General features: G+C 38.0%; 1 protein-coding gene across 1 annotated transcript in view; it reads right to left on the bottom strand.

Annotated features, from left to right (window-relative positions):
• The window catches only part of NUP155 (nucleoporin 155), a 35928-nt gene that overhangs the window by 5655 nt on the left and 5591 nt on the right, over positions 1 to 24682 (bottom strand). Inside the window, exons 6-28 of the mRNA XM_032992260.2 lie at positions 24402 to 24568; positions 23844 to 23949; positions 23227 to 23300; positions 22838 to 22929; positions 22603 to 22700; positions 22354 to 22506; positions 21416 to 21516; positions 19732 to 19902; positions 18616 to 18726; positions 17678 to 17772; positions 16101 to 16189; positions 13686 to 13748; positions 13431 to 13581; positions 12483 to 12549; positions 11463 to 11581; positions 11156 to 11259; positions 8683 to 8816; positions 6709 to 6900; positions 4876 to 5014; positions 4085 to 4220; positions 3503 to 3656; positions 3130 to 3234; positions 2839 to 2993 (exon numbers count right to left, since the gene is read on the bottom strand). Of these exons, the coding sequence (XP_032848151.2) occupies positions 2839 to 2993; positions 3130 to 3234; positions 3503 to 3656; positions 4085 to 4220; positions 4876 to 5014; positions 6709 to 6900; positions 8683 to 8816; positions 11156 to 11259; positions 11463 to 11581; positions 12483 to 12549; positions 13431 to 13581; positions 13686 to 13748; positions 16101 to 16189; positions 17678 to 17772; positions 18616 to 18726; positions 19732 to 19902; positions 21416 to 21516; positions 22354 to 22506; positions 22603 to 22700; positions 22838 to 22929; positions 23227 to 23300; positions 23844 to 23949; positions 24402 to 24568 (2776 nt within the window). The remainder of the gene's footprint in view (positions 1 to 2838; positions 2994 to 3129; positions 3235 to 3502; positions 3657 to 4084; positions 4221 to 4875; positions 5015 to 6708; positions 6901 to 8682; positions 8817 to 11155; positions 11260 to 11462; positions 11582 to 12482; positions 12550 to 13430; positions 13582 to 13685; positions 13749 to 16100; positions 16190 to 17677; positions 17773 to 18615; positions 18727 to 19731; positions 19903 to 21415; positions 21517 to 22353; positions 22507 to 22602; positions 22701 to 22837; positions 22930 to 23226; positions 23301 to 23843; positions 23950 to 24401; positions 24569 to 24682) is intronic.

Below are 24682 nucleotides of genomic sequence, written 5' to 3' on the forward strand. Positions count from 1 at the left end.
TTACCCCTTGTCCTATCCCTGCACTGCCTGATAAAGAGTGCCTTCCCATCTTTCCTGTAGTCCCCTTTAAGTACTGGAAGGCCACTCTAAGGTCTGCCTGGATCCTTTTCTTCTCCAGGCTGAACAGCCTCAACTCAGCCTGTCCTCACAGGGGAGCTGCTCCAGCCCCCCGATCATCTTCATGGCATCCTCCAGATCCACTCAAGGAGGTCCATGTCCTTTTTGTGTTGGGGGCCCCAGAGCAGAACATAGCACTGTGGGTGGAGTCTCACAAGAGTGTAGTAGAGGGGCAGAATCCCCTCCCTTAACCTGCTGGCCACACTTCTCTTGATGCAGCCCAAGATGGTTGGCTTTCTGGGCTGTGAACACACATTGCTGGCTCATAGTCAGTTTTCATTCACCAACACCCCCAAGTTCTTCTCCACAGGGCTGCTCTCAATCCACTCAGCACCCAGCCTGTATTTGTATTTGGGATTGCCCTGACCCATGTACAAGACCCTGCACTGGGCCTTGTTGAACTCCATGAGGTTTGCACAGACCTGTTCAGGTCCGTCTGGATGGCATCCCTGCCCTCCAGCGTGTTGACCGAACTACACAGTTCGGTGTCATCAGCAAACTTGCTGAGGCTACACTTGATCCCACTGTCCATGACACCAACAAAGATGTTAAACAGCACTGGTCTCAACACCAATCCCTGAGGAACACGACTCATCACTGCTCTCCAACTGGACATCAAGCCATTGACTACAACTCTGAGTGCAACCATCCAGCCAATTCCTTACCCACCAAGTGGTCCATTCATCAAATCCTTGTCTCTCCAATCTAGGGAAAAGGATGTTGTGCGGGCCAGTGTCAAAACCTTTGCACAAGTCCAGGTAGATGACATCGGTTGCTCTTCCCTTATTCACCAATGCTGTAACCCCATCGTAGAAGGCCAACAAATTTGTCAGGCACGACTTGCCCTTAGTGAAGCCATGTTGGCTGTCACCAGTCACCTCCTTATTTTCCATGTGTCACAGCATATTTTCCAGGAGGATCCACTCAATGATCTTGCCAGGCACAGAGGCGAGACTATCTGGGTTGTAGTTCCCTGGGTCTTTCTTTTTTACCTTGTTAAATTGGGGGTTATGTTTCCCTTTTTCCAGTCAATGGCAAATTGATTGGACTGCCACAACTTTTCAAGTATGATGGATAGTGGCTTAGCTACTTTATCCGCTAGTTCCCTTGGGACCCGTGGGTGAATCTCAACAGGTCCCATGGACGTGTGCACCTTCAAAATCCTTACATGGTCCTAAGCCCGACATTCTCGTACAGCGGGCAGTTCTTCATTCTCCCAGTCCCTGCCTTTACATTCTCTGACTTGGGCAGTATGGTTGGAGCCCTCGCTGATGAAGACTGAGTCAAAAAAGTCATTGAATACATCAGCCTTCTCCATGTCCCAGGAAACCAGGTCTCCCATTTCCTTCTGGAGAGGGCCTACATTTTCCCTAGTCTTCCTCTTATCACTGATGTACCAACAGAAGCTCTTCTTGTTGCTCTCAACATCTCTGGTGAGACTTAGTTCAATTATGGCTCTGGCCTTCCTGACCTGATCCCTGTCTGCTAACAGTTTCTCTGTACTCCTCCAAGGCTACCTGTCCTTGCTTCCACCCTCTGTAGGCTTCCTTTTTATGTTTGAGTTTGTCCTTGTTCATCCATGCAACCTCCTGGCATTCATACCTGCCTTGCTCTTTGCTGGAATGCATTGCTCCGGAGCTTGGAGGTGATCCTTAAATGTTCATCAGTTTTCTTGGGTCCCTCTTCCCTCCAGGGCTTTATCCTATGCTATTCTGCCAAGTAGATCCCCAAAGAAGCCAAAGTCTGCTCTCGTGAAGTCCAGGGTAGTGAGCTTGCTGTATGCCCTCCTTACCATCTGAAGGATCTTGAACTCCCCCACTTCATGGTCACTGCAGCCAAGGCTGCCCTTGAGCTTCACATTCATCACCAGTCCCTCCTTCTTGCTGAGACAAGCTCCAGCACAGCACCTCGCCTTATTCACCCTTGGAGAAGGAGGTTATCATCAACACATTCCAAGATCCTCCTGGATTGTTTATGCCCTACTGTGTTGTCCCTCCAACATATATCAGAGTGGTTGAAGTTGCCCATGAGGACCAGGGCTTGTGAACTTGAGGCTGCTCCTGTCTATAGAGGGCCTCATCTGCTCAGTCTTCCTGGTCTGGTGACCTGTAGCAGACCCCACTGTAACATCACCTGTCCCTGCCCTCTCTTTAATCCTGACACACAGTCTCTCAGTTGGCTCCTTGTCCATCCCCAGGCAGAGCTACAGGCACTCCAGCTGGTCATTGACATAGAGGGTGACACCTACACCTTGTGTCCCCTGCCTGTCCTTCCTAAAGAGCCTGCATCCTTACATCCCAACACTCCGGCCACATGAGTCATCCCACCAGGGATCACTACCACATAATAATGCAGGACATTGTCCAACCATGGATCCCGTCACTGTTGCAGGCTCAGTTCTAGTGTACTTCTCAATCCACTGCTTCACAGTTATATTATCGCATTATAAAATTCCATGTAAGAAATGACTACTTAATATATGGCACCTACAAAGAGAAATAATTTCAAGCTAATGTGTAATACATAAAATAAACATAATTTCTTTCCAATAACAGCCTGAATTAGAAGTTATAATATTCCATTCATTTAAATTTTTTTTAGCAAACATCCTTTTCCTGTCCTTGGCCTTTTCTTAACATAACTACACAATAAGGTTTTGATTTTAGTTTGCTTTTTCCTCAGTTACCTCTATATATGCAATAGATCACACATAAACCATACCTATGCAGGTCAGCCAACTTAGCCAAGACTCTGGCTGCATTACTAAAATTTCTGTTCTTTTCAAAGTATCTCCACAATAAATCCATATAACGGACTTTGTTTTGGTCAATCTTTGTCATCCGCACAAGGTAGGGTTCCAAAAACGGCGCAGTAACCTGCAAAAGTCATAAAGATAACATTTATAGTTCTTGCTTTCTCCTCTTTTATAAAGCATCAGCATTATTACAACTAACTCTTCCAGTTCAGTTGAACCCTCCAATAAAGTATTTCACTGTATAAATATGAGCTGACCTGTAACAGTTTGTCCGCCAAGTCCACTTGTATCAACCAGTTGTAAAGTGCAATACTGAAGAGTTCATCTGTTGAACGCTGAGCCAGCTTTAGCATTTGTTCAAACTAAGGGAGGAAAAGGCCAAAGCTGTTATTCCAGAAGTGGTTACATTTCATGAAGCACTGAACACATATGTGACAACACTTTCCACGTTATTTGGACATCATCAGTGCTATAAACACTCTATATATAGAGAAACCAATTCATGACAGATCTTGACTTTTATCTACTTCACTAAATTAGTCCATAATTTAAAAAAAAAATAATAAATTCTACACCCCTTTAAATCTCACTATTTTCTGGAGTGCAATCATTTTTTTGTGACTTTCTTACATGGTGCCCTGCTTCTTCATTGCTTAGCATGTTGGGGTCAGATGACAGCACTGGAGGACCTGGTTTTTTGGGTACACTGGGAGACTGAGGAGCAGCTTTACTTTGATTCACTAACTCTTGAAGGGTGTCAGTGATACACTTGTAGCTGTTCAATCTGTAAACAGAGCAAAAGAAAACAGAGGCCTCATGGCTTTCATTGCAACTATCTATGAAATACTCTTCTCAAATATTATTGTATGCCTTTTTAAATACAATGAATAAAATTTAATAAAGGCCATGATTATTATCAGCTACTTGCCACAATCTAGTTTCTTCTCAATCACCTTCCTAACAAGCATTTCTGCAATGTTCAGATCACAAAGTTTTCTACATCTAACAGTTTATCCTCTGTTCCAGATTAAGTTGGTGTCATATTAGTGATGATCAAGGAGAGCATGCTGGGCAGAACCACCTATATTGTGTCCCTTATTATAAAATACTTCTTTGTCATTACCCTGCGTATCTTCCCCAAAAGAGTTACTTCTCCAGCCATTTGAAATAAAGCACCCCATATAATGGTAATAAGGTATCCTGAAAACTTGCCTCTCTTGAAAAGCTTGGAGTCCAACAACATCCTCTTCTGGTTCTCCATTTTTATAGAAATGAAGGGCAAGACCCTGGGGATCTTTCTTCTCAGCAGCTGTAAGAGAGAGTTCTACTACTCCCTCATAGAAACGCACTAGAAAAAGAAAACAAATATCACCATTCATTACTGTATTAAATCTGACAAAACGGTAAATGACAACAAACACTCCCCGTTTTAGCAACCAAGAAAAAAAATAAACCTTATTCACTCTGGTCTGTATTATATAAAGGTTTATGCCTGTACCGAACCTGTAAGATTATATGCAAGTTCGAAGTTACATGTTTGTACAAAGGTTGAATCTTAACTGTTACAACAGTTATATCTACATATAAATCATGCACTAGCTTCTACTGCACAAAACCAGATTCTGAACTGTATTTCAAAACAGCGTATTTGGTATAAAACCTTACCTGCACAGGTACAGTCATTTACCCTCTGCTTACGTAGCCCAACAATTTTCCTAAAAACATATTTACTCCATATATGAAACAAATGGACACTGCAGTGTGAAATAACTGGATGTGAATATTTTTATTCAGAAATGGATTTTTTGATTGGTTGTTGAAATCCAGAAGGGTTTTAAACAAGAACAGGTTGATGTGTATTTATCATAAGAGTTATTACAAAACAGTTTATGGTAAAACACTAGAAAATGAGTTGAAAGTTAGTAAACAAACAAAAGAACAGATGGCACAAAAGGATACTACAGAAGATATTTACCAGAACATGCTCAGAGATTGCCTCTTACCTTGCCTATACTGTGCACAAACGTTAGCAAGGTCTACTTGATTGCTGATCTTCTGGTACTCTTTCAGTGACTCTCTTAGCATCTTCTCTTTTTCCAGTTTGCTTTGAGCCTGTCGAGACCGCTGAAGCAGTTCATTTGCCTAAAGACAAATAATGGGAAAATAGAAATTATTCACATGAACACATAATGAGCAGATCATGGATATTTTTGTAGGTTAATGAATTATTATTCCCAACTTGAAAGCTGAAACAGTAGAAACATTATTCTCTTAAAAGCACACTCTCATCATCTGATAACACTAAGTTTCCATCAGAAAATCTGTATGACAGCAGTAGGGAAACTGACTTAAGCAACCAACTGATTCCCCATTCTCTCCTCACCATTTACTTTCTTCAAATTTATTTTAAGAGCTTCACAAAACAAAGCTCTTAAACACAATTATCTTTCCACAAATTCCATATGTAACAGAGAGAAAACACTGAGAAAATGTGTTCTTACTCCAGTCTTTCCTCAGCATCAAGAAAACACTTTTATTAGGTATCACATTGGAGGTAGAGGTCTGTCATGGTTTGAGCCCAAAGGGGAATCGGTCACCATACAGCCATTCACTCACCCCTTATCCTCACTGGGAACGGGAAGGAGAAAATGAAGCAGAAATGGCTCAAAGAACCCATCTAAGGACAGGGAGGGGTAGCTCACCCATTACAGTCACAGGCAAAAGACAGACACATTAGGGGAAGAAAACATCACTTTAATTCAAACACTAAACAAAAACAACACTTAGCAGACCAGGTGGGACAGTGAAAAGCTCCACTGACTCCAAAATACATATCCCACTCCCCTCCCTTCTCCCCAGGCTCAGCTCTGCTCCCCATCTCTCTCCCTCCTCCCCCAGCGGCGCAGGGGGCAGGGGATGGGGGTTACAGTCAGGTCCTGCTCCTTCCTTCTCGGGAGGTGGGGGGAACGCTGCACATTCCTCCCCCTGCTCCACGGGGCTCCCCTCTCACTGCAGACAGTCCTCCACCAACCTTCCAAGCAGTGAGTCCTCCCCATGGGATGCAGCTGTTCCCGAGCTGCTCTGGCGTGGGTCACCCCGCCGTGTTGGAGTCCACTCAGTGCCGAACCACAACAGGCCACTTCTCCCCTCAAGCGTCCAGGCTCATTTTAAGTGCAGCCACCTGTCCTGGAGTGGCTTTCTCCACAGGCTTCAGGTCAGCCTCTACTCCACTGTGGACCTTCATGGGTGGCAGGGTGGGTGGCCCTCCCATCTCAACACGCGATACAGGGGTTTCTGTTCTGGTTCACCTCCTTCACTCCCTTCTCCATCCTTTCACTGACCCCATTGTTCCTCCCTCTCCCAACTCCTCCTCTCAAGTCCCAACCCCCTCTCAGGTTCCCCTTCTTAAATACGTTCTCGCGGAGGCCAACCACTGTTGCTAACTGGCTTGGCCCTGGCCAGATGTGGGTCTGACTTAGAGTCGGGGAAGCTTTCGAGAAGCTTCTCACAGGGGGCACTGCTGTAGCCCCCTCCCCCACTACAAAACAAAAACCAGCACCACAGAAACCCAGCACAAAGCCCCATGAACACTACAAGTGCATCAAACTTGTACACTTCACTGCAACATTGCAACTACAAATGCATCAAACCAGAGATGCTGTAATTTTTCAGCATTAATCAACTACAAGACACAAATATGCACATGACCTGCCTGAATTAGCTCTTGTGCTCCTGGAACTGCTTCAGCATAATGATTTACAAGCTACCCGATTTATCTCATCTGAACATGTTCTTAAGTTGTGTTTTGGTGCTATAAAATCTGGAAGTGCATTTACCTTGGAACACACAGCATCATCAGTGCTATAAAGAAGAGGACAGATATCTTGCAAATGGGCAATGATGCCATCCACAGCAGCGTTATCTCGGATGTAACAGTTTATGAGAGAAGCAATGAGTGCTCCGGTCAACTCTCTGTCTCTAATTACCAAGTCTTTAAAAGCAGTAATCTTTAGTTGTTCTTGAAGTTCCTGAAGATAGACAGAATTTCATTACTTTATAAAAATTTTTTACTTTATTCTGTTTAGAAATGTCACAATGTTACAGCAGCAAAAATAACTGTTTCCAGTAAATAATAACATATAAATCTCCAGTGACTGCAGTGCACAGCACAGAAATATATTATTTAAAGTACACATTATATAACAAAAAGGAAATAATACAGCAAGCCCTAACAATGAAGTCACTAGACCCTTGGATGCCAAAGGACAGTGAGAACTCCTCTTAGCAGATTTCCTCTGCCATCTTCACTATGTCACCTTTGTTTCAGATCTCTGTAATAATGGAATTTGCCGTTCCCCTTACTTCACAGGGCACTGTCAGAATGAACACCCTATAAAATGCATATGTCAGTTTTTAATAATGGAAATTATCTGAGTACTGTCATTGGTGAAAAAATGACAGATGCATAAAAGGATGGAATTTTGAGTCTGAGGTCTGTACTCTTTATGCTTTTTTATATTAAATTACATTGAAAGTTATTGTTTTTTAATTATTATGAATATTTGCTCATGTAAAATTGCCAGTAGTGCCAATGTAGTGTCTATGCATGATCACTAACAGCATAAAAATTATTTATATTACAAGAAACTCTAAAACTACTGAAGACAGAGGAAAAGGTTCTATTTGTTAAACAATTAGTTAACTCCTTGTCCAACTCAAGAGAAAAGCTGCCTGTGTTAGAAATTGTGTGAAGAGCCCCAGGTTCTGAGCATTTACAAAATTTAAAAATTGTTCTTTTTATCGACAAACAATACAACTTCTCACATAACTTATTTTTCTATCAAGTGCTAAGACAAAATGCCTAGTCTTCAAATTAATAGCTTCTACAAGGGCTGGATATAAATTTAACATTAGCAAAGGGTACACAGCAGTAGCAGCCATAGTTCTGTAAATTTCCTTCTTTAGGAACAAGGAAGGATTGAAAGAACTGGTATTGTTTGTCCTGGAAAAGAGAAGGCTCACAGGGCAGGGTGTGGGATCTTACTAGTATTTATGGGAAGGTGTAAAGAAGACCGAGCCAGACTTTTCTCAGTGGTGCCCAATGATAAGACATGATGCAGTGGCTAAAAGCTGATGCAAAAGAAATTACACCTGAATGTAAGAAAAAAATCTTTTTTACTCTAAAGGTGGTTGAACACTGTAACAGGTTGCTCAGAAAGGCTGTGGAGTCTCCATCTCTCAAGGTACTAAAACCCTTACTGGACATGGTCCTGGGCAACCTGATCTAGTTGACTCTACTTTGAACAGAGTGGACAGATAATCTCCAGAGGTCCCCTCCAACCTCAGCTGTTCTTTGATACATTCTGGACCTCTACTTACACAAAAGGGCAAGGGTTTGAGACACTACAACCCTAATGCTCACTGCTGTTAAACCTTTACCAACACTAAGGCAAAGAGTCAATTCCTCTTGGTTGGAAAAATATTGGTCTATTCTTCTCAGCACATTTTGCAGAATGTGCTCAAGGTGAAAACACTGTAATTTATAAAACCAGACTCATTATTAACTGTCAATAAAGGTAAAATAAAATCTATTGATAGTGACATATCCAATTTGCTGAAATTGGGTTAAGTCAATACTACATGTCAGTCTTAAAAATAAACACTTGCCACCTGAATAAAAATCCCTATGTGGTTTAAAATTCATGATACATTTCTCAATGAAATAAAGTAATCCCCCTTTGGGAATATTTAGGTAGCAAAAGTAATCCACATGTTAAATACAAATTAAAATTGTATGATTCAGGTCGTACCTTCTGAAGCTCACCTACAACAACACTGAACTGGTGTTCACACAGCAACTTCCATAAAGCCAGTGCCTGACAGGTTTTACGAACAAGCTGCTGGATCCCTTGAAGTGAGGTCTTCTCAGTTAGCTGTGCCTCAGCTGAAAAAGCAAAAAGACTGACAATAAGTAGCTGTTCTACATGATTCAAATTAGCATGTAAATTTTTGAGATTTTACAATAACAATCTCCTTAAATTTCTACTTTTTTTTTTCCTCTTCCATTGTTGATTAATGCTGTCTAGCTCTCTTTGGAGGAAAGTGCCATGTTACCATTCCCCAAAACAAATACCATCTGTTAACATTTATTTCCAACCATCCAACACAGGAGTACTTTGTGAAAAAGAAGTATGGCTTTGTGTTAGTACTCTGTATTTACATATTAGTCTTCATTTTTTTTTTCTTTTTTCCTATAGTTATTATAAACATATTTATAATGAACATAAAAGAAATTAAAATAAACCTATACATATTCTCTTTTTGTTTGATTACTTGTATTTGCTTTTAGAAAGAACAATTACAACTTTGGTCAACACTGTCTACACTATCTTTAAGGAAACAACTGTTCAAAAAAACTAGCAACATTTAAATCTGGTAAAATGTATTATACCTACTGAAAAAAGTATATAGACGCACTTATTACATAGGTGGAACATAATTGCAGTAATTTATATCTTTACTTTGAGTGCTTACAGTTCAGAAATGAGGCAGCAATAATTATGTCATTTAGCAATCCAAAAGGGTTTATGGGCTGCACAATGCATAAAAATTAAATTATTAAATGTCTACCAAATTCTACATAATGACTTTTGAAAAAAATTTACGTTCACACTTTTGAAAGTGAGCAGTATAGAAAAGGAGAAATTAAAACCCAGGATTATACCCATATGGACGACAACAATGTTCAACTCTGGATAGACATCAGCAACACTCCACAACTCTTTTGCATGTGCTGGGCAAAAGCTACACTACAGGAGGACATGAGTTCAAATGGGCTGTGTGACAGGCCTCTTCTTTCTAAACAAAGTTTCATAGACATTTCAGTTACTGTAACATTGGTAACTTGCACTACAGTATTTTTTTTTAATAGGACACCATACACACTTGTCTCACAAACATGGTGCTTAACAACTGCTGTCCTGAAAATATAAATGGATGTGTAGCTACTAAGTATTATAAAGAAGACATGAAACAACGTTTTGAAATGTGAACATTAGGAAGAAAAAGACAGGTAAGTGTGCAAAGAAACCTTATTTTTTATTTCAAAGCTGTCTGAAAGGGGAAAATAGAGGACACGTGTCATAGTTTGGGCTGGAATAGAGCTAATGTTTCTTTTTCGTAGCTAGAATAATGCTGTGTTTTAGATTCAGTATGGGGTTTGGCATGAGAAGAATGCTGATAGCACACTTGAGATTTCAAGGACTCTTCAACTCCTCATGTCCTGCCTGTGCACAGGTGCACAAGAAGCAGGGAGGGAACATGGCTGGAGCACTAGTCCCAAACTGGCCAATGAAATATTCCATATAATGGAACATTGTGCCCAGTACGTAGAGGAGGGGTGGTTGGGAAGGGGCCCTCTCTCTCTCTCTCTTCCCACCCCCTGGGATTAAGATTGCAGGATCTTGGTGTTTCAGGATCGCTGGCCAGGAACGGGCTGGGTATTGGTCAGCAGGTGGTGAGCAACTGCATTGTGCATTGCTCTTTTCTACTTTCAATCACTGTCACTGCTTTATTTTATTACCATGGGGGATGGTGGGTGAGCAGCTGCGTGGTGTTTGTCTACTGACCAGGCTCAAATCACAACTACACAGATCTACACAAAATTGAAGTTTAATTCTTTGTATGAGAGAGAACAGTTTAAAAGTGCTTTAAAGTTCAAGCACTTTTGTTTTAGCTTAGTAAATTTACAGATATAATTTGTGTCTGCGGTGGCTCAAGATCACTAGACATTACTGTGCTGAAACCCAGATACTCTTCACAGAGATATTTTCCTTTGTGAACTGCTTTGATTAGTTGCAATATTAAAGCTTTCGATATCTAACTGAAAGGTAACATACGCAGTGCGTAACAAAGCCTCTTGCCAGTCAGCCCAAAAGGCTGGAATGTTTTTCTATATAGATTTGAGTTTTCATTCTCAGTATGTACTTCATCCCTAGGGTGGTCTTACGTAAATGATTTTTTCATATCAACGTCACTGCAGATGCACTGCTTCTGATGAAACAGTGTGATATAGTATGGAAGCAAGAGTAAAGTGCTAGCGAAGTTAGTCTCCAAACTACCACACTTTTTCTGAAGAACTTATTACCAATTATGGCATATGGGTTAATGTCAAATTTGTGTGGAGAAAAGGGATTTTTATTCAGAGGTTGTAACAAGAAGAGAGAAAAACAACACGGAAACCCACTATTCCTTGATACTGTGTCTTCCAAAGTAATTACATACCATGATACTTCCTCTGGAGTTCTTGCTGGACTTGCTGAGAACTTCCACCATCAGGCCGCATGAAACCCAAGAGCCTCTGTTGCAGATTGGCTGGTGCGCTGAAACTGCAATTTCGAAGTAAAAAGAGATGCTAATATGATTACAAATACTGAATCTTTTAAAGATGAAATCTAACAACTCATTTTTAGCATCTGAGTAATTGAAGGTGGAGACCAGACATATACTTCAACTCAACAAAGATACCTGTGGTAGGTTTTCCAAGAGCTGGACTAAATACCACTAGCAAATTTAACACAATGAATAATACCTTGGATTTCCAAGGGCTCCTACTGTAGCAAACTGTGAGTTTCTATCCAGGAATTCTTGTAAACCTTTTAGTTCTTGTAGTACACACTCCAGCACACGGGATGGAACACTGCTTTCTACCTGCAAAAGAAGACAGACTCCTTTACATAAAGTTTAGTTTCCAAACTCTTTTCCAAAAATTTATCATTTTAAGCAAAAGCCACTAAAAAGACAAATGCAAAGAGGGTACACAAATAAATGGCATGATAGTAATGCTATCACCAGAACACAACATTATTATACCACAGTCATTGAGGAGGAGGCACATGTGAAACAGCAGTAGTCCTCTGAAGATATACTGTATTCAAGATGTTATTTACTTTGCCCCTCCAATAACCAAATCAACTGTGTTTTTTTATTTCCAAATCTGAACTAAAGCAATGACGGAGCATCGCTAACACGCAGAGTATAACTGCCAAGGTCTTCCAGTGTCTCCCAGTTACCTTATAACTGGAGGAGGAAAGTTCACGTAGCAGTTAATTTGCATTGCTAAAATTACCCAGTTCAGGATTCTATTAACATCCACAGTCAGAAATGATTCTAATATTTTGATCATGGACAAAAAGTGAAACACCAAGATGTTAGTCAAGAAGATATTGGTAATTTTTTTACGTCCTTAGCTAAATGCCATGTTTATCCTAGCCAACTAAAGCATTTTATTTTTAGGTTTTGTCTGGAGGGAGTATGGAGAAATGAAGGAAGTGCAATCACTAAACATGGGGAAAACTGGCCATTGCCAATTAACAACAGAGATCAAATTATAGTTATGTTTGTTTAAAAGTAACATCCAAAATAGCAGTTTAAAAAGATTTAAAATCTACAATTACTCCTCAGTTAAGAGCTCAGCACTTAAGAAAACATTCAAATGACAACAATGTGGGGTTTTTTTCTTATCAGATTATAATTGGGAACAGAGGTGTAACAGGGCTTAAGACATATACTGTAAGAAACTTTCAAGAATACAAAATAATCTTTTACATACTGCAACAACTTCTCGATTGCCACTTTTGAAAACTCTCTCCAAAACTATACTGCCATCCCAAATATTTCTGCAACACAAAACAGTAGTGTTAAAAGCCAAGTAATTTAAGCAATTATTTTTAGAAATCTTCTAGGTGTAATTTGTTTTAAAAAAAGAAAGGATAATGCTTTTCATTTCAAGGTCTAAAACAAAGATGTAATTTGGATGAAAATTAAACATTCAAAAAAGTTTTCAGTCATACATTTCGGAATGGTACAGATATAGATAATTAACAAAATTTCAAATCTTAAAACTTTAATCACATGAAGTTTGATGCTCTCTAATACTTTATATATAGGCCATTATCCTCTGGAAATATAGTATAGGTGAACAAATATCATAAAAATTTATTTCCCAAATTTTTCCAAAAATTTATTTCTCAGCATGCAGAGAGATGACCAACATATCAAGAGCTCTGTTCTTGTTTACAGAGTTTAGTAATACAGGACTCAACATCCAAGTAACAGAATCCACTTTAGTCCTGCTTCATTGCTCTTATTTGAGCATTCTGTTTGAAACTTAACAGAAAAGACTTCAAGCCAGGACTTTAATCCTATAAGTCCTTCTGCACTTCTGTTTCATCCTTTGGTAGGAGTTTGAAACATACAGCTCATAGTTTTGAAAAATAAAACTGCAGTCTTCAGAGTTGTGCATATATACTTGATTCTATGATCAATGTCTAAGCAGCTTTCCTGTCCTAGCCATTCACTGAATGTATTATTATTCATTGAGCTGTAAAGAGAACATGTTATATCCATAGCTACTTTATAGACACAACATAAAACTGCATTTTACTAGTTTTAAATTTAAATGCTATTAAGGTAAAATTCACCACCTGCAAACATTAGGGGAAAGAAAAACTATGAAACAAATTGAGTGACAGAATCTCTTTCTACACAAACACCTTACCCTATAATCCGAGCAAAGTATATGCAGATGCCATTGTGTCTTCCGGAAAATACTGTCTCAGGACCCATCATTCCGCTAATGGATATACCAGGGTGAGACATGGAATTTGCAGAAGGAAACAATGGAGTTGACACAGTAGGAGGTTGTAAAACTAGGGTAAAAGTAGGTAAATATTACTAATTTGAATGCAAATAAAAAAGCCTAGTTGAAAAAAAATTTTCTCCATTTCTCTAGCAAAGGCAAACGAGGCATTACCTTGCCCAGGTGTTGTGAAAAAGCTTAAACTAGGATAGGTACTATCAGAAGTCAAGGTAGAACCTAAAAGGGAAAAGAAATAAAGGTAAGTTTGTTAAAAACAAACAAACAGATAAAAAAACCAAACCACAGTAACACGTAAAATCCCTGTGCAAAAGCAGCAAAGTTGTTAAAGCAAGTACTTTAAAATTAGAAACATTTCAACACTTTCATTTATAGTTAAAGACCAAATTGCACTCATTTGTTATCAACTCAACACTCTAAGTGAACCAAATGGATACATTTCTTTCAAGTGCAATTATTAAGCATTTTTTTCCCAGCACTCATGTTATTGGCTGCACACCATCTGTTCCCTGCATTGAATATAACACTGTCCACATACTTTTTCCTGTTCTTCACCTTCTGACTGCTCCCATTCCTCATATGGGTACCTATTCTCAAAGCACTCGCTTTGACTCATCTAGACCTTTCCAAAGAATATCAATTTTACCTTCAAATCACTCAATTTAAAGAAACTGGTATTATTACTCCTAATTTTTACATAGGACAGTTGGACAAACACTACAACAACACTGTTAACTTGGAACACTCAGTTTGAGACTGTCCATGGCCTCAGATGCAGTTGTGAATGCTCAACCCTTCTGCAAATTAAGTCTGAATACCTAACTTAAGAAGCCAAAATATGAGGAACATGTCATTTAGGTAGTCATCTGTCTAAATGTCCATGTACCATCACTATGTAGGATGATATATCACAGATAGGACAAGAAAACCAAACTCTGAAAATTTGGCTTTTACCAGTCCTTATTCAGTTCTCCCAACTTGGCAACACACAACAGCACAAAAGATAACAAATTCCTTCACTAAACAGTGCCAGTGCATTCTCAGAGCACATTCTCCTGTGTGCTAAGCAAAGCACAAGCTTGCAAAAAAGCATCGTGCAAATGCATGACTAAGCTTTTAACAGTGAGAAGAGGGAACTAAATTAAAGGTGCCTGGCCTTTTAATTCTAACACTATTGTAATGTAGTTTCACAAGCAAAATTTCAAGGTGTTTTAATGAATTTCTGTCAGCACTGCCTGACCCACCACATGGGACATCCAAAATACCAGAATCTTAATTTCACATGACAGTTCTCTACCCTTTGAGCAAATGGAGTAAGTAGTAGCAGAAGAATGGTGTCATCTTCCACCTGGACCTGTCACTGAAGCAAAATGGACCCATGTGCTTTGATACTGGGTTTCAAAGAGGCATGTATGACATCAAATTATAAAAACATCCAAAAATCAAAAAGGAGTCACCTTACTGATTACAGAGCTTCCTGTCATTTCCCCCACACCTTACTTTAATTCTCAGTCTGCTCCTAGCACCTGTCCTCCCCAGTTCAGATTTAATTTAACATTCTTCTTGCCTCAGCTCCTGTCCACATTGCTACTGTTCCACACCATCAGGCTTAGAATTTTAATTCTAGTTAAAAACAGAAAAAAGGGTCAACTGTTTTTCCAAAACTTCATCCCAGTTCAGCACACCTTTCTCCAATATTTATTAATTTGGATATATGTCAAAAATGGTACTGAAATGGGATTTCTTTGCATTCCAGGCAATCAAGTTTTTTCCCCAGTCTGATGTGTAAAACTGAATGCCACATGTCAGATAAGGGTAAAGGATCTTGTAAATCAGCAAGTTCCTGATTTTTTTTTTAAATAATTAATTTAATTTCGTAATTGAGAGTTCCAAATTCATCATTATAAATTTCTTTTAAAAGATCTGGCATTGAGTAACACATATTAAGGGACAACTTCCTGAAGGAACTGTATAAATTTAAGTCAATCTGAGTAATACAGAAAGGCCTCCACTCCAATAAGCATCAAGTTCTGAGGAGAAAGAACAGGCACTATTCTCATTTGTAGGTTGCACTGAGACCTAAGCAGAAAGCAAATGTTGAAGCTAATGCTTTTACAGGGAGAAATCACTCCAAGCAGTAACCCATTTCTTGATCAAAATTTTTCTTTTCTTCTTATATCTGCAGAGTTATGACAATGACACTGTAAGAAGATACTCTGCTACAGCCACAACCACCAACTAATCTTTCTAAAGTTTGAACTATAGTATTGATTAATTTTTCTCTCGCTGCTGCAGTTCCTCTGGCAGCAATAAATGTACACCTTCTTCACATAATCTTAATAGATTATACGCAACGTCCAGACATAGTCTGATATCACATCACCCTCTTACTAAATTAAAAAAAAAAAATCACTCAAGAGTAATGGAAAAAAACTCTGTAATTAATTAGCCAGTGAGTAGAAAATCAAGGACTATTTCAGACAAAAGGAACACGAGTATTTGTGAGAAGACAAAATACAACAAATTTAAGGAAAAAACCCTGTTTAAAACCATTAAATGCTTGCTACTTACTGGGAGGAATAGGAGAAGACAAAATAGGCCCAATGTTGCTTGGAGCAGGCAGAGCTGATGGAAATCTCATTTGTGCTTCTCCACCATACCTAAAGTTTACACGTGAATACAAAAATTCCTCACACTTCATACACAGTCCATTTAATTTTCATGTCTTTGAGAATTAACAGCAAATTTGGGGCTTCTTTTAAAATGGGGAATAAATAAACAGCATAACTTCTCAGAAATACTTATGAGTGTGTAATCTTGGCAGAAAAAGATCTAACTGAGTACATGTTATTCAAAAAGCATTAACATATACAATTGCAAAGGTAAGTTAGATGAACAACGAAGGGGTTTTTTTGTGGATGTTTTAAGTTCTGTGGTGATATGATATGATCAGGCTTTAAAGAGAAATTTACCAGTTCACAAAACCAGGCTTATGCTTTAGTATCTTTTTAAGGTTTGCCTCTGCATTAAAGTGGACACAGTTGAGATGACTCGTCCTTATCCTTCTATTATCCACAAGTAATTTCTATCCATTTCTCTCCTACAGTGCTACATGAGCACTTTGTTACATCTTCCCTTGCTAATGCCCATCTCTCCAGTTATCATCCACATTTTCTCTAATGTAATCGAGTTTAACAAAGAGCAACTATTCAGAGCTTACTGAGAATAGCTGACTTGATCTAAAACCTTAACAAGTTTTGGAAAAGAACAAGCCCGCTTTTGGGAATATAACACTAGAATGCTAGCGCAAACATGCAGTAAAAGCTGCACATTTTATCATCACTCTCAACAGCTGTATCTTGCCAAAATCCTTTTTCCTCCAGGCTACATGCACTTTGAGGACAGCCAAGAGACCCACAATATACCAACTTGTTTAAACCACCTAAATAAAATATACATAACTATGCCATATCAAGGATATGCAGTACTTAAGACAGATGACTAATTAATCTTCCAGAGTGAAAGCCCATTACTTCCTCCCTCAATTTGTAGTGGAAAAAAACAACCCAAACCAACCAATATCCCCTCCCATCCCCCCAAAATAAAATCAAGACCTATGACCAAGAGCCACCAGGCCCTGAACAGGCTAAGTCCATTTGAACATAAATTTCCTTGGAGCAATGGTGAACAGCATAAATTACTATAATATGTTAATATAAAAACCCCATAAACCAAAGGAAAGAAAAAAAATAAAAAGAAATCCAAAAACCCCACAAAAAATTTGTAAATTGTTCTTTTTCCAGTTATCTGAGTTGGTGTCATTAAAGATACTACTACACACTGCACTTCAATGAACTGGGATACTGTGAAGTAGGGGTAAGTACATTTCAAGTAGATTAAAACTACCTTCTCAGTAGCCTCCTCTACAGGCGGAATGTAAGCTTCCAAGAGAAGAACTGTTACAGGAAGCTTCCTTTGTTGATGAGCCCTAGATCAGTGCAAAAGCATATTCCACCAGGTTTAACAGTTTATGCTCATTTTAACACAACGGTCACTCGGGCAGCAGGATAAAGAGCCTGTACAAGTATTTAGTGGCTGTAGTGATCCTGAGTATAATATTCAGAACAACCTAGAGAATTGAAACTTACCTGAAGAATGCTCGAGTAGCCCAGGCAGACACTTCACTATCACATGCTGCATTAGAACAGGCTAAGATAAGGCAAGTGGCACAGGCCTGATCCTCCTGGAATGTATTATACTATTAGTGTGGCAGCTTATATCAAGTTGATAAGAAACATATAGAAGTTACATTGCTCAGTAACAAAACAGTAAATACTTTTTGCAGCATTTTATCTAGAAGACAATCAGCTCTTCCCAATTACAGACAGGAAGCAAATCAGTGAGGCATCCCACTGTAGCAGGCATATTTCTGTTACACATAGTTTTTGCAAACTCAGTACAACTACTGGTAGGCAACAATCTCCGTCACCTACTTATGACTAATGTTCATGCAATTTCTACAGAATTGGAAATTAAGGTTGTGTTTGAAGGAAAAAAATCTAAACAAATAGTGATTTGCATATTCTAATAGCATGCTAAAATATCACTTAGCATGTCCTATCAAAGCTCAAGAGAGTAGATTAGAGTAAACATTCACTACAGATACTGGTCTATGCTAGTCAATTTAAAATTGTAATCCATGATAACTTCCTTCCAGCTTGTTTGCGATTTACCTTAAACAAAAAAATAAACCAATTATACATATTTCTATTGGCCTTCAAAATGTAAAATCCTCTTTTAGTGGTAAGAATTTAACTTTTTTAGAAACTCTTCCTCCCTGCTCTTAGATAAACTCCTTTCCTAAACCAAGAACTGCATTACACTTCTGTGTGCAAGACATTTCAGGGAAAGCATATCACACTTCCATTTTTATTTATCAAAAGATGAGAAGTTATTTCTTACTATACAAAGCTGTTTTATTCAGAAAATACAGGAAGAAAAGCTAATACTTGGATCAATAAATGAAATGTTAACTAAGAGTTTATATCAACAAAAAGACAGTAAAGGACTGGTCAAAAGGTCTTACCTGATGCAACTTGAAAAACCTTTCAATCTCTTCTCCATCTCCACCTGTATTGCTAACAAGCAGATGCCGCAGCTGATCAACAGGTCTGAGTTTATGAAACATAAAGCTCCCCTAAAAGTAGCCCAAAATAAGTTAGAATAAATTTGTCTTTACTCTGGCTATACCAACCTCCTCACAATGCTTATCTTCAGCATTCTGAATTTTCCTTTGTTGCACTGTCAGATCAAAGTTGAACATGAACGGTGCTTAAAGCCCAGTTCTTATTCACATACAGAAAATTTTCTAGCGAGCCTAAGAAAGGCAGTAGAAATACTGCAATAGCTATAAACTCTTCATAAACTGAGTTAATTTTGCTGTTCTTAGCCTAACATGAAAACAATACAAACATATAGAAAGCATACACAGAAAAGAAAGGCTTTACATATCTGCAAATCCTCAAAACTGCTTTGAAAAAAAAAATGCTTGAAGAATTCAGGATCAAGGGCACGGTAAGACTCTTACGCTCAATGCTTGCCTGCATCCATAATGACTACTGGAGAGGGTCTGATTAGTTACTTAAAAAACAGCTGCCCTTAAACAAAGGCAGGTGCAGTCTATAGGTTGCAATATGTTAATCATTAAACTTTTTTTTTAATTGCCTATCAGTTAAGATAGTCAGTGCCCTAAAATATTGCTAAATGTAATCAGAAAAGAGAAGTAGGGAAACTAAATCCTTTTGCGATTTCTTCTATGACAAAGAATAAATTATTTATTCAAATTTCAATTGCCAACAATATTTACTCAAACTGTGTTTTCTGGGCAGCCAGTGCCTATTTCAATTTCATACAATCATGACTATAACCAAGGTTGAAAATTATCAGATGACCTGTATCTACAGGGGTCTCTGGAGATCAACAAAATCTATTAATACACTGTACAAGAGAAGCTGGCCCAACAGCTTTGAGTAAATTTAAAATGGGTACAGATGGTTTCAACCATTTTCTTCCTTATTCCTTTTTATGTCCAGAATACAATCCTTAAAACACATCCAAAATGAAAAAACATTCACAGGTTTAGATCAGACTTCCAACTTTATACTTCCTCTTCTGATTTCCTGTATGAAGTAGTAATACTCACCTGGGCTGAAAGCAGAACAAACTTCTTAGGTGGCAGCATGTGTTGCTGCACAACAACAGGTGAATCAGTTATTGGAATAATGTCTTTATTCAGTGGTGTTACAATTTTCTGAACTTTAAATTCATCAATAGCAGAAAGAGCCCAGGAATGTCCATCAACACGGGTGGTCATCTGAACAAAAGATAAGATATCCAAATTTTGGTAACAGACATGGATTTTGTACATCCATGGGGATATTTTACTATTTACCATTTAAAATTACACAGAATAGAAACTACTCTTGACATGAGAAAGCCAAAGAAAATAAGCAAGTTCCTGCATTATCTGAAAGAAGGTTACCAAAAAATTTACGGATATATATATATACACACATACACACACACATATATATGTGTATATATATATACACACACTCTGCTTGTTTTGGGAGACATGGAATAATATATTGCTTCTTTTGGGGGACAGGAATAGTGTTTTGTATTTAAATGTAAAACAACTTGGAAAGTAGGATCCTTTAATGCTGCTACAATATAAACAGTAGCAAACCGCTAATCATATCAGAACAAAGTACCAAAGGCACCACAAATTTAATTTCTTAAAGAATCAAAAAATGCTGCAGCTAAATCAAATGTTTACAAGACTTTCACAGTTGGCAGCAGCACTTCAAATGTAACTCAGGAAGAGACATATGGTAGTGAAGACATTCCAGAAAACTATATATGCTAACAAGGAAGAACTGTTGCTCAAGAACAGGCTGCAGTTTTGTTTGCAAAATGTAGCTGTCACTGTTAAACACCTTCAAAAAAAAAAAGAGAGGCCAACACTTGGGATATTTTCATGTAAGTTTTTGCAGGGAAGGGTTCTGGAGTAATTATAAAACTCCTTTTTAAGTTAATAGTACAGCAGATAAATAAAAAACTGACTTTGAAACTTTTAAATTATACAATCTCTCCATTCACTCCAACTCAACTATTACTCCTCCACTTTTGACATGTCACTCATCTACTTCAGCAGAAGACTTCAGACTTCCTTCAGAGCTGAATACATGAAGTGTTCTACCTGAATTGATATATAAGGCAATTAACACCCTTCAAATCCCTCTTAAAAACCTACTTATGTAACAATTAGGAAAAAGAGTATCAGCAAAAAACTGTGGAATAATTAAGAGATTAATGATGTCTGAAATTTAATGAAGACATGGAATATCAGTTTAAATAAAAAACCCAAAAGGCTCTAGCACATACATTTTAAACAATCTTTGCCAAATTTTATCCTCATCAAACACACATCATTATGGACTGTGGACCATGTCTTCCTGTGCTTGTGCACAATATGCAGCATGCTATAGACAACAGTATTTTCAAATACGTTAATGATAAGTCAAGTCTTAGAATTCATGGCAATTGTTTTTGATACTTAGCTTGCATCAAGCTAGAAAATATGGCTGAACTAGGAATTCCTACTGAGAGATCAGTTCCCATTCACTGACAAAACTGCCTACTAGTTTGCCTTTTTTTTTAATTTGAAGTATATTGATTAGTAGATTTATAAGCATTTCCAAACTCCTCATGGAAGTTTTCTGTGAACTACCCACATTCTTGAGATAGTATTATTCACGTTATCTATTATCAGAAAGGAAAGTATCTAGATTCTATCAAAATTGTATAAAAGTTCGCTTTAATACCTGTGTTTCCATCATTGGCTTTTGGAAGGGGAAAGAATCATGATTGATACACCACAAGATGTCATTATCCTCATTTTCTGAAGCTGCCATCAGTAGAACCCCTAGCAAGAACAGCAATGTTGCTTGTATTAGAAGCAATAATCACACATTACATGCAAATTCATTAATTAATTCCTTATTTAATAAAAATGAATCTTTAAGCCCTAAATCATACAGTCTGAAGAGCAAACAGTATCTTCTCAGCTTGTATGTCACAGGGTTCTTCAGAAGGTCACCTTTAACACCATTTGCCACCTACTCTAAAAAGTACAAACAAAACTGAGCCTAAGGAGTTCATGGATGAAAAAAAAAATCTGGTAATTACTTCAAGGGTAAAAATCAGTATGTTTGACTAAAAGAGTCAGCAACATACAGACATCCGCCCCCCATTTCTGCCGCTCATAAAAATTCAGCCTACAATCAGAAGTGACATAAAGCTGGAACTACCTGGCAGCTGTTTGGTATCTTACATGCAGTAGCTACATGAGTTAAAAAATAAGCAGCTGTCAGCATAGGCTAAACTCACCATGAGTGGCACTAAATACCTAGGAAGCCTAATCACACATGGCTAGACACATGTAGGTGAGTTTGAACACACCTACTAAAAGAACTAGAGGTTCTAGTGGGGAGACTAGAAGAAAGAAAGGTTCATCCACACCTGAGCAGACTTCTCTGCTCAGACATTGCACCTTGCAGAAGGACTAAATTATGAAAAATATGACAACCTTCCACTTCCAAAAACTCTCTCATTAACACACAGAAGACATGCTTAGTTCTCAGTCATTCCCACTGCTTCAAGCTCCCCAATGTAAAGACAGTGAGATAACAACTGTCACAAAAAAAAAAAAAAAAAAAAAAAAAATAGAACTCTCTCATCTGAGCCATGTTTCACTGCTTACCTTTGCTATAAAGAGCTCTGTGAACCTTTGTGGGCTTCTCTACATTAGAAGCAGCCGAAAATCCAGGCGGCAAACGGACATGAACCAAGGTTAACATGGAGGGACGAGCTGTTGGATGCTTAAATTGTGAAGTACTAAAATACAGTCGAACACCTGAACAAAAGATAAAAAATGGTGACAATTTTGCTAAACTGCATAAATGTCATTTATCAGTTTGAAAGGGGGGTGGAATTAGCATTGCTTTCTTACCTGCGTGTGTGATTGCTAGTAGTTGACAGTCTATGGATTCAGAATTTTCAATCACTGCTATTTGAACAATAGGCTTAAAAACAGAGCGATCTATTGTTCTAAAAAAAAAAAAACAAAACAAAAAGCCCCCATATACTCTCAATCCAAAGAAATAAGCAAACAACATTCTTCAAAAACAGTGTAGAACTATCAGCCTTAAAGGAAGTCTCTTACATTATCACTGCCATAAATATACCTGGCAATGTTCCCAGCAGCAGAAACTATAGCATTTTGTGAAAGAGAAGTAACTCTTGTCATTCCTTGACCGTCTTGTCCCAAATCATAAACCTGCAATTCAATAATACAGCTTAGTGAAATACAGCTGAATTAATACAGTCTCACCTATCAAGCAGCAACTCAAACTATCTTTATTTCATCTTCATGTTTCCATATAAATGAGGGGAAGATCAAAAGGCTACTCTTTCCTCTGAATAAAGTATTTTAGGTTTTCAGCACACAGTTTGTTACAAAGATAAAACTGAATAACATCCTGACATATCTATAGAGAATTCCCAAGTACCGAGGAAACTTAAAATATCATATACACATTAGTAACACAGCCAACAGTCATCAGAAGTCACATACTTGCAGCACTCCTTTTTCTGAGCGGGTGTGTAAGATATTTCGAGAGTTGTCAATGGCGATTTGAACTACAGGATCTGGGGAGGAGGGTGGGAAAAAGGGAGAACCAGCAAATCAACACTGGATTTGGTGAAAATAAGGTTAACACAGACTATCTAGAAAATAATTAATTGTAAATCCGTAAAAACTGCAGGAGTCCCACACAGGACTCCTACCAGAAGTGATTTCAAACAGCAATCAATTTCACACATTTATTTGTAAGCTAAAAAAGAGCAAAAAATTGTATAATCATTTCAAATTAATTTTTCACTAAACATGAAACGTGGTAAAATTATTTACTTAAAGATTCTACTGTTTGAAGTGATCCCTTTAAGTGTATTAATTTCATACTACAGAACACTAACTTTAGTCATAAACATGAAACTACAGGTTTTTGTATCTCTATCCTGAACTAGACATACAAACAAGTGACCTGGTTTTTATAAACATCAACCACTGCAAGTTTAATTGACAGTAACTAAATGCTCTGAACAAGGAAACTATTCAGTCTGACTTCTTGGTAGTATTATTTTAAAAGGTTACATTAAATTACTGCATAAGTCTTTAACATCAGTACTTACCATCCTCTGAGAATGTGAACTGCAGTAATGAAGGAATAAGGAAAGACAGCTTGCTCTTTGAATGATTAATTTTTCTACAACGCTGGCTAAACCAGCCTGCTTCAGCCTACAATTTAAAACAAATACAGCATTGAAAATAAAAAACAAAATAAACCTCAAACTAGTAGTTATATTTAAAAAGTTGTTAACAGGACAAATAAGAAAACAAGTAAAAATTTAAACACCATTGATTTAATTAAAAAAGTATGTAATATTGAATTGAAAGAAATAGGTGATCAATAAAAGGAAAATTTTACATAAAAAAGGGTGTAGGATGTCACAAATTTAATTTTATTTTTGAAGTTGACCAAAGATGCATTGCCGTTCCTCATATAATTACTACTTTTTCAAAGAAAATGCATCTACACTAAGACATCAGAGCTGTTGTGCAACCAAGCCATGCAACACAATTATGGAAGAGAAAAAGACTGCAAACCTGACCTTTTTTAGAACTCTTACTGCTTCGATCCCACAACCACGAAACAGTAAAAAATGCCTGTGAGTAAAACCTATAGTCACCTGGTATGCTACTTCATACAAGCAGCCATCTTTTCCAGCCAAGAAGATGCGTCCATTATCAGTGGATGTTACTGCCAGAATGTAAGTATTGTCAGTAGGGAGCGAGTAGAGAGGATCCGGTAGCAGCTGCATTCCACCAGACATACTGTCATTGAGTGATCCAGTACCTTAAATCAATCAATAAATAAATCGTCTATAATTTTTAAGTTGTTCTAATAAATGTTACATGTCTGTGATAAGAAGCATTTCAGAAAACAGGAAAAATTACAGCAAGTTTCACA

Source organism: Tyto alba, unplaced genomic scaffold (assembly GCF_018691265.1).
Source record: "Tyto alba isolate M040663 unplaced genomic scaffold, T.alba_DEE_v4.0 Super-Scaffold_42, whole genome shotgun sequence".
NCBI lineage: Eukaryota > Metazoa > Chordata > Aves > Strigiformes > Tytonidae > Tyto > Tyto alba.